Source organism: Ochotona curzoniae, unplaced genomic scaffold, assembly GCF_017591425.1.
Source record: "Ochotona curzoniae isolate NIBS_2020 unplaced genomic scaffold, NIBS_Ocur_1.0 contig_2723, whole genome shotgun sequence".
Lineage (NCBI taxonomy): Eukaryota > Metazoa > Chordata > Mammalia > Lagomorpha > Ochotonidae > Ochotona > Ochotona curzoniae.
Window position 1 is genome coordinate 23,997,773 of NW_024465573.1, and position 13,487 is coordinate 24,011,259.

At 51.5% G+C, this 13,487-nt stretch overlaps 1 protein-coding gene across 1 annotated transcript in view; it reads right to left on the reverse strand.

Moving 5' to 3' along the window:
• DSCAML1 (DS cell adhesion molecule like 1) overlaps nucleotides 1-13,487 on the reverse strand; it is a 302,952-nt gene that overhangs the window by 88,210 nt on the left and 201,255 nt on the right. The window contains exon 4 of the mRNA XM_040977288.1: nucleotides 2,870-3,016. Coding sequence (XP_040833222.1) covers nucleotides 2,870-3,016 — 147 coding nt within the window. The remainder of the gene's footprint in view (nucleotides 1-2,869; nucleotides 3,017-13,487) is intronic.

Consider the following 13,487-nt stretch of genomic DNA (forward strand, 5'->3'; position numbering starts at 1 on the left):
GGCTAGAGCAGAGAGCCTGGAGTGCCAGGCTCCCCAATACATGGCCCCTCTGCCTCGCTCAGTATCGGTTGCATTTTTGCCTAGACAAGCAGCTTGCTGACAAGCCGCCCTGTCACCTCCCATCACATCACATCAGGGCCTGCGTCGCTGCACGGCTCCTTCCTCCTCCTCTCCGTTCCCGTTTCCTGGTCTCCTTCCCTCCTTTTGTCTCTGGGTTCTTTTTCTCCTTCCTGTGTCACCCCTTCTTCTGGGCCCAAGCTTCTCTCCTTGCCTTTCCCAGGCCCCTCCAGCCTTCACTGCTATTTCTCAGATTAAGCATTGGCTGAGTGGCAGGGTAGTTCCTCTTTCTGCTGCTAGGAAAGGGGGCATTCTCTGCAGGTCCAAGAACAGTGTTTTGGGAGTGGCTCTCCCAGCATCCCATTTCAGAGCATCTGGGTTCCATCTCCATTCCCACTCCTAACTCTAGCTTCCTGCCAATGTAAGACCTTGGGAGTCTGTGGTGATGGCTCAAGAGCTTGGGTCCCTGCCTATACCCAGAGACTGGATGGAATTCCCAGCTCCCTTTTGGGAGTGAACCAGTGTGTTTTTTTTTCCCCCAAGGATGTGTTTTTTTTTTTTTTTTTTGACAGGTGCTAAGTTATAGCTAGACAAGGGAAAGACGCTCCAGTGTTCTATAGATAATGACTGTACATTTGGGGGAAAAAACCCCTAAAAGTCTGGGCTTAGAGGAATGATGGATGTTTGGGCAGACAGCTAGGCTTATCCTGGTATAAACAATATAGATGTATGTATATGCCTTGAAACATCTCCTGGTATCCCAGAAATATGTGTTATTTGTATGTATCAGCAGATTTTATTATTATTTTTAAACAAATGCATTTTTGTAAGAAGCTCCTACAAATTCCCCCCTTGAAGCTAGAGGTTCCTGCAGGTAGTTTGGAATGTGAAGAGACTGGCTTATCCTGGAAGAGACTGGAGGAGACCTGCAGGGGATGGAGCTTCTGTGCCTTTCCTAGGGGGAGTATGCAAATGAGATGTAAAACAGTCCCTCCTTGAGAGAGCCACACCCCATGCAGCACATTTGGGAACCCAGAGCTGTGGATTCCAAAACCAAGCCACAAAGACAGTGTCGTTGCTACACAGTGAAGCCTGCCACCTTCCCCCACCCCCAAATTCCCCTCCCAACCTTGGCCTTGTTGGTGACAGTGTAAGTATTCCCTTAGCACCTACCAGCTCCTGATGGTCTGGTTTTGCCTTCAAATGTATTGGGCAAAGGGCATTCCCCACCCCCGAACACACACACACACAACAGTACTGAGATAGTGACATTGGGATAGCTCAAACTAAGCCACAAACCACAGCTGGCCAGAGGCAGATGGAATCAGGGGCAGGCACCTGCACTAGCTTGTTTCCCCAAGGCCTCTGGAGAGCTGTGAGACGAGGGGGAGAGCGGAGGTCTCAATTCCTGAAGCAAAGCCCCTGTGTTCAATTGTCCTGCTTCCAAAAGCTGCTCTCATCTCAGATTTGCAGCCTGCGGGTTGCAGTTCTTTAGGAGGCTGTGAGCCCCATTTGCTAAGTTGAGACTAGCATTTAGAGAAATCAAAATAAGGTCAAACAGGGCAGAACTATCAGCGAGTGGGGCACAGGTTGTAATAAAGACGTTTGCCTGTGGATTGCTGCCTGTGAAGTCTGGAGACCATTGTTCTGCAAGCCCGAGGAACACCACATGCCCGGAGGCAGGCACCCAACCAGCACCGGCCACAGGGGTCTGCCATGGTAAGGAGACCAGGGCCAAGGGGGCCAGGATTTGCTTTCTGCTGGCAAACTGCTTGGCTGTGGTTTTCTCACCTGTTAAATTAGGGAGAACAGCATACACACACACACACACACACACACACACACACACACACACACACACACACACATTACAGTGTTACTATGGTGCCTAACAGCCAGCCAGCGAAGGAGATCTCAGGTCTGCAGGAGAAATCAGCAAATAGCAGCCTCCATCCCTCCAGAGGCTACAATAATAGTCCTTTAGAAGTGCACTGCTTGTAAATTATATTCAACAGAGCGTTGTGGCACAGTAGGTTAGGCTACCACCTGCAATGCCAGGATCCCGTATGAGCCCTGGTTTGAGTTCTAGCTATTTCACTTTCTGTTTTGTTTGTTTTAAAGATTTATTTGCATATTTGAAAGGTAGGGTTACAGTGGGAGGGGAGAGACTGAGGTCTTCCCTGTGACTCTAGAGACCCAAGTGCTTGGGCCGTCCTCCACTGCTTTGCCAGGCACACCAACAGAAAGCTGAATTGAAAGTGGAGTTCCTGGCTTGTGGCTTCAGCTTGGTCCAGCCTGGGTTGTTCTGGTCATTTCGGGAGTGAACCAGAGGATGGAAGTTCTTTCTGTCTCTTTGTCTCTCTTCCCCCACCTTTCTCTAACACTACCTTCTGAATAAATAAAATACATCTTAAAAGGCTATGTTTTGCATGCTTTCATAATCATGAGGAAGCCTACAGCTAGACACGCGTGCTCATTAATAAATTGGAACTGCATAGAGCACTTACATCCAATGACGTAAGTCTGTGTCCATCAGATTTTGCCCATGAACCTCTTGACAGGAAAGATAAGAAAAGGAACGGGAAGGTGGGTCCCACAGCCCAGTTGTTTGCTAAGTAGAAAATGTTTCTGTTCTTTGGATCCGTACCCAAACTGGACTGGATCTTCCACAGTGCTTGCTCAGCCTGACTCCTTTTATCTCTGTTTAGGATCCCAGAGTTCACAGTGGGACTCTGGGATTTGCAGTGAGAAGTCCAGGTATGGGGGGGTGGGCTTGGAGTGTCCTTCCCCAGCTTCCCCCACCTTGGCCTACCTGTCACAGAGAGGCGGGCCCCGTTGCTCTGCCGGGTCTCCCCGCTGTACTTGTGCTTGGTGATGCAGCGGTAGGTGGAGAGTGCATCCTCCTTCTGCAGGTCGGAGATGTACAGCCCGCCATGGGAAGTGATAAAAAACCTGTTTTCTGGAGACACAATCAGGATGAAGGCCATTACTCCCTGGCCTGGGAAGCTGGCTTCCAACCGAGTATTTGGTATAAAGCAAGCGTCCGTGTAGTGACTGTCAGTCCTCATATCTCCTACCTATTCGCAAAGCTCTTTCCCATTCATTGCTTTGCGGTAAAGTGATTGGCCCTGGGTCCCGCAGTGGGTAAGTGGACTGGCTCTCTGGTCTTCTGACTCCCAGCATTCCTTCTGCACTGCACCATACCCAACCCTAGAAGCTTTTCTCCCATTTACACACTCAGCCAGTGATGACTAAGGCTGAGCTATACGGGGAGTGGGGACACAGAGATGCAAATGCGCAGGGATATACAGGGACAGCCACTGTGTGCAAGATAAAGGGCTGGGTACTGGACTGACTTTCTGCCTGGCATGGTCATTGCTGCTTTCCTGGCAGGTCCTGACCGGAAGAGGGAAGGCCGGGCAATTGTGTACCCATTTTGCTGATTATGACCTCGGACTCCACCTGGGGTATACTTCCCCATCCAGTATTTTAACATTGAGTGAAATGTGGTCCTCCACATTGGAGATGGGCTTGCATTCAGCTTCCGTGCTCCCTGAATTTATGGTAGTGTGAGTGGAGCTGGGAATTTGACTCTGGGTCCTTCTGCCCCTCTCTTGGGGTGAAGGGTGGGTGGGTGTTAGCTGCTGCTTCAGACAGGCCTGGAGGACCCTTGCTGCCATTTACCCTGGGAGGAGGCATCACAGTCAGGGTCCTGCTAATGAGTTAAAGCCACTGAACCACAGGAGCGGGTGAGGTGGAGCCCCCAGGGTTGGGGGAGGGGTGTGCTAATATTGGAAGGACTCTTGTCAGGAGTCATTTTGAATTGTCCCAGTTGACTTGGAGTCAGTTATTGACAGGCCTGAGTGACATCTCCTGAACTAGTGACAAGAACTTTGTGTTCATCCTTTGTGTTGCCCGCGTCCCCCACAAGCACCTGACTGGGAGTCTTGGCATGTGGGATAGGGGGAACCTCACTGAGAGTGGGGGAAGCTTTGGAACCACAGAGTTGGAAAATCCAATGCACCAATCCTGTTTTTGACAGAGCCCTTCCACCTCTCATCTGGATATCTGGGGCTGGGGAGCTCGCGACCCCTTTCAGGAGCACCTCCACGGCAGGCAGCTCTGACTTCTAGAGATGTCTTCCTTGGTTCCCTGCAGAACCTGCTTTGCTGGAGGCCTCCCTCACACATGGCAGGGCAGCCTGACAGCACGCCTTTTGGCTTTTCTTCACGCTCATCAGCCTGCAGACTTCAGTTTTAATAGTTATTAACTGCAGGTTCAAGAAACTCTGACAGTTGGCTCTCTCGCTTTGGAATGAACTTGGCTTAGCTGAGATTCTCCATACTGGCCCCTCCCCTCCTACACACACACACACACACACACACACACACACACAATGGGCACTCCCGTGTGCCAGGTGCTTTGCTAAAGGTGGGATTTGATGATCAGATGCAACTGCTGCTGCTCCAGGTGGGAGAGAGCCAGACCACTGCCTCCCAGATTGGACTGCATAGGCTTGTGGCATGCGAGTGGGCAGCAACCCCATCCTGCAATCTCCATGGCATCTACCTCCATACCCCTCCTACCCCTGGACAGTGGCTCTGATCCCTCCTTCTACCCTTGGACAGTGGCTCTGTGCCTGCCTTGATCCCCACTGGACTTCATGGTACTGGGTATGCTTCCAGGAGTACATTTGGCTATCTGGCAGCCTGTGTGTGTCCTGGGACCTGGAGTCTGTGTTTAGTACCTCCCTCCATCTGCTCCCTTCAGTACATACCCCACAACAATGCAGACCCTGCTGAGTGCTGTGTTACAGACAACAGAAAGGTGTGTGTGTTGGGGGTGGGCACTGGAGCCTGTTGCTGGTGGAGGGGGAGAGGAGGCACACAGACAGCCTGGCTCCCCCACTGGCCCCCGCAGGTGCTGCTGTGTCTATGTGTTGTGACATCCTGAAGTCAAATGCGGACGCTCTCTCCGTCATTTCTTGTGGAACTGGGACTTGAATGCAGAACGACTGGAGGGTGCGGCTGCCAATCACAAGTGCCAGGGTCGGGAGACAGTGGTGAGGGGGTAAGGCACAGACAGCAGAATCCACACCAGTGGCCCATAGGTGTTCTAGCCCTGGAAGGCTGGGCGCCTGTGGTCTCGCATCTGTCCCTTGGACAAACGGAGAGCTCTTGGCCCCACTGGGATTTTAAGCTGGGGGCTGGGGTAGGTGGGTGGGGGTGATGCTGCCATGTTGGTAGTGGGGAGCCGGGTTTCTATGGCAACAAGCAGCTGCTGCATCTGATGTTTCACATCCTTCATTGTCCTCATTTTCCCTCCCTTCCCCCCTTCTTGTGCATATTTAATTGAAGTAACGTTTTCAGCTGGGTGCTTGCGCCTCCTGAAACAAAGGCAGGCGACAGCCAGGGGGAAGTGTAGCATAGTGTGTGAGAGGGGGAAGAGGGTTCAGGGTATTTTGTTCCTCCTCTCCGGGTGTCCTGGGGAAGAAGCGGACTGTGCAATGGTGGTTCTGCACTTTTGAGAAGACTCAGACCACCAGCCCTGCTGGGAAAGGGAAGGAAGTAGAGGCTGGGGGGAGTGAGCCTCAGATAGAGGTAGGGGGCCAGGGCCAGCCAGTGCTGGCCTTCAAGGCTGACTTCTATGGGGTGTCCTGGATGGATACGAGGCGGCCCATAATCTGTACCCTAGCTAGGATCTGCTGTCCCTGGAGCAGGCTTAGTCCCGCTTCCTTGCTTCCTTGGGGCAGGCTGGGTGCTCTGGGAGAAGCAGGGGTAGCAGCCAATGGTCCTGGCTCCAGCCCTAATCCTGAGTCCATTTGGAAATGTAGGGATGTGGGGTTGGAATGATACCACAATTGGGGATGCTAATGGCACACGATTGAAGGCAGGGGTACTAGGTGTCTTGAGTCCCTTCATCCCTGCCAAAACTAAAGGTCACTTTCCCTTAGGCTCTAAGACCAAGACAGAGCTGGGCTGAATGTGGACTCTGTCTTTGCTTGGTGGTACATGGAAAAGGCTGGGGCCTCATCTGCCAGCATTGCCCACCCAGTGCTGGGTGTGGCTAGTGAGTCCCTGCCTCTTTGTGGTTAGCACTATGGATGTGCTGCCCTGCCTTCTCTTGGCTAGTGACCTGCTGTTAAAGCTAAAGATTTACTGAACGCCTACCACAGGTTAGACCATTAGCTTTGTACACATTATCCATTTAGCCCTACAGTGTTTTGAAGTGGGTACTATTATTATTCATACCTGAAGCACAGAGAGGTTAGAGGACCCACTCAAGGCCAAATAGCAAGCAGGGGGTGGAGTCTGGATCACTCAATCTGCTTCCTGTGTTCTTCCAAAGCTCTGTGCTGGATTGACCCTGTTTGAATAACAGACTCTGCTGGGCTGCCTCAGTGAACAGGATCCTCACGAAGGGACCATCACACATTTCCTCTGTTTTGGTGGACTCTGTCAAGTCCTATGGCATGGGCTCCAGCAGGCCGAAATCTTGGACTTGGCATGTAATATCCCTGGGATTCTACCATAAAAACATATGGGCCTTCTTCCTGGGGAGCAGCAGTTGTCAGGGATCCTTAAGGGTAGGGGTGGTTAGGAGGAGGGTGATGACTTCTGAGGGGCTGGGAAGCCACAAGCAGGAAAGAGGAACACAAAGGGGTGGAGTCACTGAGGTGCAGGGCTAAGCCTAGGATGGGGAAGTGGGTGACTGGATTGGGATCTCAGCTCAGCAGTGAGTAAAGTTGGGGTGCTCACTGCTTCCCAGTTTCATGTCTCCCAGGACCTGGGAGAGTGACTTTGCTGGAAGTCAGTCCTTGTGCATGGACTCAGTATCATGCCATACTGAGGGAGTTTGGGTCCTAAATCCAACAGAGCTAGTGCTGTCTTATAAGAATTAAGATCAGGGGTCACCGTTGCAGCTTGGTGAGTTAAACCTCTGCTTACGACATCAGGATCCATGTGGGTGCAGGTTTGAGTCCTGGTTGCTCCACTTCTGATCCAGTTCCCTGCTCATGCACCTGGAAAAGCAGCAGGAGACAACCCAAGTGCTTGGGCTCCTTCATCCATTTGGGAGATTCAGAAGAAGCTCCTTACTCCTGCCCTTGGCCTGACCCAACCCTGGCTGTTATGGCTGCCTGGCGATGCACAATACAGTAGATGCAAGATCTCGCCCCCTCTCTCTCTGTAAGTCTGCCTTTCAAATACTTAAATAAATCTTTGAAAGAACTAAGTAGAGGGATTTTTGCTCTCTCTCTTTCTCCCAGGTGTCACATGAAGATGGAGCCAGAGACCAGAACAAGGCACCTAGCAGCAAAGAACCACCTGGTACTGCTAGCTGCGGGAGACAAGGACCGGACCAAATCTCCCCAGAGCCTGCAGAGGAGGTGTGGCCCTGCTGTTCCTCCACTTTGGACTTCCAGCCCTGGAAGTGCTGGACAGTGGATGTTTGCTGTCTTAAGGCACCCCGGTGGGGTGGGGGCTAGTTATGGAGGCCCTGTGAACCCATACATGTGTGTCTGAGGATGTCTAGTCTTGTTCTAGGACCTCAGTTCTCCCATCATGGAAAGAGGGAAAAATGGACTGGTGAGTTTGTTTTTATTTATTTTAACCCTGCTTGTACATAAGATTCATGTATGAAGCTTTTTCCAGTTCAATCAGTTCAGAGTCTCTAGGGGTGACCTGAAAACAGGAATTTTCACAACGCTCTTAGGGAGGTTCTAGTGGGTGGGCAGGGAGCCAGGGAACCAGAGAGATGTGTGAGGCTCCTTTGCTCTGACAACTGTGGACACTGAACCCAAGTGAGTGGTCTTCTTCCTCCTCCAGGGGACAGAAGAGTTAAGGGAAGGGTGTGGGGTGGAATACTGTCTGGACAAGTCGCTAGCATGTGGTAGCTTGTTGAATGCCAGCCCAAGCACTGGTGTCCTGGGAGGCCTGAGGGCTGAGCAAACTGGGCTGGGAGCTGCAAAAAGAATTAAAGCTTCCCTACCCCTTCCTTGCCGTAAGCATGGGGACCTTGGGTACAGGGGCTAAGTGAGCTGACAATGTTGTTTTTGTCTTTTTCTGAAAGGGTAGGAGGCTTGGAGATTGTACTGGAACTGCAGAAACCAGGGAGAGCCCTGGGAAGGCCAAGTTGGGACATTCAAGCAAGAATGATGGTTTGGTGCTCACAGAAGAGGAATTAATATAAGTCAAGCAACTTGGAGAGAAAGCTGTGGTTAGCTCATGTCTGCCATGTACTGCTAGCCCTCCTGGCTGGGTCCCTCACCCACCTTAGCACCCTCACCCTAAACAGATGCAAGCTCTGGGCAGCTGGCAGCCCCCTCCACTTGCATGGCTGTAGCAGTGTCATGGCCTGAGTCATTCATGAAGAGTGGAAGTTGGTGTGGCCTGTGGTTCTGGAGCAGGCGAGTTCACCACCACTGAGCGCATCGGGGGAAGGCCTCGTGCTGCATTTCTCATGGCAGAAGGCAGAAGGGCCAGAAACAAGAGGGGGCTGATGGCTCCATTCCTATGGGAACATATCCACTTGCCCGTAACTCACTTACTCCCATGGTAACAATGGTTGATTCACTCACATGGACCCCTCCTCCTGACACTGTTGCATTGATAGGTTTCTAACTTACAAATGTGGGGACACACACACATTCACACTATAGCACAGAACCCAGAGGTAAGGAAGGTAGTGGACATTTCCTCTCTCACATCTTGCTTGACTAAGGATATGCCTCTTCAATAGGTGATTGGTTTGGAGCTGACACCTTTGCCCAGGAAAGAGATTGCCATCATGAGAAGGCTGCTTGCTCCAAGATGGGGCCTCATCAGAGTTGGGATCTGATACCCAGAGCCAAGGTGTGCAATGCAGGGGTGCAGGCCCTATGGCTCTAGAAGTCCTAGAATCAAGCTGCCATGGCCTTTCCTCCTTCTACCTGCCTAAGGCAAGCAATAGCCAGCGGTGGATTATGCTGAAGCCAGGAACCAAGACCTACACCTTGCCATGTGAGTGGCAGGGGTCTTGGGCCATCTTTCTCTGCTTTCCCAGGCACATTAACAGGGGGCTGGACTAGAAAGAGAGCAGCTGGGACTTGAACTGGCTCTGATATGGGATGCTGACATTATAGACAACACCTTAGCCCACTGTGTTACAACAGGACTTCCCCTTCCCCCAACCGCATAGTACTCTTTAGAACCAAGACTGTACTCTTCCCAGGAGTTCATGTCTGGGGCCAAGTTTGGGCACAGCAGTTAACACACTGCTTGAGATTATTCAGAAACTACCCCCTCACCCTCACACTCTGCTCTGGGCTTCATGGAGTGATGAGAGCAGAGAGCCCAGCTGCCTTGTCAGAAGTGCCTGGACTCAGATTGTGTTTCTCCTGCCAGCCGGATGATCCTGGGTAATAAGCATGACACTTCTGAACTTGCTTGCTGTGAGAACAAATGAGGAGATGCCCGTCCCTAACACAGCAGCTGCCCCATATCTGTTACACAAACAACCGAGCAGACAGACACATCACTCCTACGAGTGTGAGATCAGGCACTAGACCTGGTTATCAGCCTTCAAGTGCACACATTGGCCATTCTATGTCACCCTGCCTCTGCTCACTGGCCAGGTTAGGCTAGGGAGCAGGTGCCAAGTATGTGGGATTACTGTAAGGGCTGGACTTGGATCCGCTGGGCCAGACTGACTACTTTGGGCAACAGAGATCAAGAAGGGTCCAAAACTGTTTCTGGAGCAGCCCCTAGAGAGCCAGGTGGTGTCCTGGGAGGTTGTGAGGGTCTCAGAGAGGAGAATCAGAAGGAGAAGTTTGGGAGGAGACTGCTTCTCTCCCTCCCCCTGAGCCCAGCCCTCTGCCTCCACCCCAGGATTAGCACACATCTCTCATTCTCCTGTTGCAACAGGATTTTATTTCTAATTATGCTGTAATAAAACTGGAGCGCTCCCAGGCTTCCTTGCAAATGACTTGTACACACATCGCCGACTGGCCCCTCCGCAGCCCATTGTAACAGCGCTTCCTTGACATTCATTAGACATGCATGAGAGGGGTGCTGTAAGAATAGAATTGCATTTAAATGGATTTGCTGAGAGAGGAAGATGGAAAAAGAGAGAGAGAGAGAAGCAGGGGCAAAGAGGAGAGAGGAGGAGGGAAAGCAGTTTGTTGAACAAACTCTGAAAACAAGATGTCATAATAACAGGGTGCCGAAATAAGCTGCTTCATGCCCAGTCCTCAGGGCTGCACATGGCAGCAGTACCCAGCCAGGATGACAGCCTCCAGCCCTGGCAGGGCCCCCATCCCCTTGTTTATGCTACCAGCCAGGACAGGGCACGTGTGTGTGTGTGTGTGTGTGTGCGCGCGCGCACACACATGTGTTTGAGTCTGACTCCTGATTCCATGCTGTCAGATGCTCATGGTGTGATAGAAGTCATTGTTGCAGTTCTAGAGAGCTGTCTGACTGGCACAAGACCCCATAGCTAGGAGGGGACAAGGACCCTCATATCTGGGTCTTGAGGAGACAGAGTGGTGAATACCAGCCCAGGCTCACCTCCAGGCTTGACACTTGGACCATCACACCTCACCCTGTACCTCCATCGCCACAGAAGATTTTTTGCTTTAATGCTGGGGGGTCAGCAAGCAAGAGGGCAGGGAAAACTGCAGACCAACCTGAGCTCCAGCCTGCCTTCTGTCACCGTGCAGGTACCATAAAGGACCTCCTCTCTGTGGAAGCCTTCTTAGGGTATATGCCTGCTGTTATGTCATATTATTCCTTCTCCTCATTCTCTCGCTGTCCTTTTTTTTTTTTTTTAAGATTTGTTTTTTATTTTTACTGCAAAGTCAGATATACAGAGAGAAGGAGGAAAGATAGAGAGGAAAATCTTCCGTCCGATGATTCACTTCCCAAGTGACCACAATGGCTGGTGCTGTACTGGTCCAAAGCCAGGAGCCAGGAACCTCCTCCAGGTCTCCCACGTGGGTGCAGAGCCCCAAGGCTTTGGGCTGCCCTCGACTGCTTTCCCAGGCCACAAGCAGGGAGCTGGATTGGAAGTGGGGCTGCTGGGGTTAGAACTGGCTCCCATATGGGACTCTGGTGCATTCAAGGTAAGGACTTTAGCTGCTAGGCCACTGGGCCGGGCCCTGCTGTCCTCTTTAAATATATTTCTTTGTGAGACAGGGTGGGTGAGGGAGAAATAGCTTCCATCTGTGTGGCTCACTCCTCAAATGCCCACCATGGTGGTTCTGGGCCACGGGGAACCTGGGAGCCTGAAACTGTGCAGAGGGCTCCCACAAGGGCGGCCAGAACCTGACTCCATGAGCCACGATCTTCCTGCCTCTCAGGGACTGCAGGAGGAGTCACAATCAAGAGCAGAGATGGGGCCCAGCACGGTAGCCTAGCGGCTCAAGTTCTCGCCTTTCACATTCTGAGATTCAATATTGATGTTGGTTGTAATCCTGGCAGTTCCGCTTCCCACCCAGCTCCCTGCTTGTGGCCTGGGAAGGCAGTCGAGGACGGCCCAAAACCTTGCAACCCTGTACCCATGTGGGAGACCCAGATGAAGTTCCTGACTGTTGGCTTTGAATTGGCTCAGCTCCAGCCGTTCTGGCCACTTGGGGAGTGAATCATCAGACAGAAGATCTTCCTCTCTATCTCTTCTCCTCTCTGTATATCTGCCTTTCTAATAAAAATAAAATAATAATTTAAAAATTTATTTTCCTTAAAAAAAAAAAAGAAAAAGCAGAAATGGGTCTTAAACTCAGACACTCTAACGTGAGATCCAGGTGCCCCAAGCAGTGTCTTAACACTAGACCGAATGTTCACACCTAGCCAGAATCGCTTAAGACACACATCACATTGTGGTGACACCTGCCTCATGGTTGCCTAGTTTTCTTAGGATATTGAAAGTGCAGCCAGAAGCTTCTCATGCACCCCCTGAACCGTGCTTTGCTCTTATACCCCCAGCCCCAGGCCCTGCTCTGAGTCTCCTCCCTCCCCAAAATGCTTGGCTGCTACTTGGGATACTCTTCCCACCCCGCTTCTTGATCAAGGCTCCTTCTGACCTGGAGTTCACTCACACCCCTCCCGCCTGGCTGCCTCCTGTTCTGCTGCACTCCACGCTGTTAGTTTCTTCTAGAGGTGGCAGCCAGAGGCACTGAAGGGGCCATGTGGGGCATCAGCCCTGCTTAGTGTCACAGGTTGATAGGCTGGAGGGACTCTGCCCCAAGGACATCAAGTTCAACCCTTGCCAGAGGTCTCTTGAAGCCAAGGGGCATTTCCTGTCCCTGTGACAGATGAGAAAGCTGAGACTCTGAAAGATCAAAGTAACCAGTGCAAAGCTGTGCTCTGCCAGGCACCTGCTGGTGCACCGCATGGCAGGGGTTACCACCACCTGTTCCCTCCTGTGGAAGGCATCTCTGGCTCCACCCCCACAAGGGTCTTTCTCAAACCCTCTCTGATGATCCAGCTCCTGAGGCAGCCCCTTCCTCCCCAAACAGTTCCTGTCTCCTGTGGTGCCTCTCCTGTCAGGACGGTGTCTCGCTGGTTTACTGGGGCCATGTTATTCTTGGAGATGATGTAGTTCCTTAAAGATAGGCAACTTCTCTTCTGAAAATCCACAGTGCCCAGGCTGGGGCTGGGATTTTGTGAGGGCTGGAGAACGGCCCACCGAGCCACCAACCTCCTGTGCACTTGGAGCCTCATGAAGTTTCCTGCTACTTCATAGCTACCGACCTGGAGGCAAGTCCCAGAGAAAGAGTCCCTGAGCCCCAGTCTCCTCCCAGTCTCAGAAAAGCCCAAGCTTTCCCAATGCACATTCATGCATAAGACTTTGGCCAGTGTGATGCAGGGGTGGATGCAATGAGCCTATGCTTTGGGCTTAACGTCTGACACAATGCCTTTGCGGTGATGCTAACAACAAGTATCACATGAATGAGTGGGCGAGTGAGTGAATGCATGCTTGAATCTAGGCCTTTTTACCTCTGTGGTAAGTACTTGCTTCTGAGGATCCTGTGACCTAGCACTGGTGACCTGATCTCACTGACTCAGTTTGCTCCTCCAAAAAAGTATCTCAATGGGATGGGCATTGTAGTACAGTGGCTAAGCTGCTGCCTGGGATACGAGCATCCCATATCAGAGTGCTTGGGATCAAGTTCCACCTCTGCTTCTTTTCTAGCATTCCTGCTAAGGCACATCCTGGGATGCAGCATAGGACAAGCTGGCTTGTCTTGGATCCCTGCCAGCATAGGACACCCGGGTTGAGTTCTGGGTTCCTGGTTTTGGTCCAGATTGGCCCCTCTGTAGAAGACATTTACAGAGTGTATCAGCAGCTATAAGAACTTTCTTTTTCTCTAATTCTCTCTGTGTCGCTCTGCCTTTCAAATAAATAAAAATAGATGAAATATGTTTAAAAACTGTGCTGATAATAGCACTGTTCAC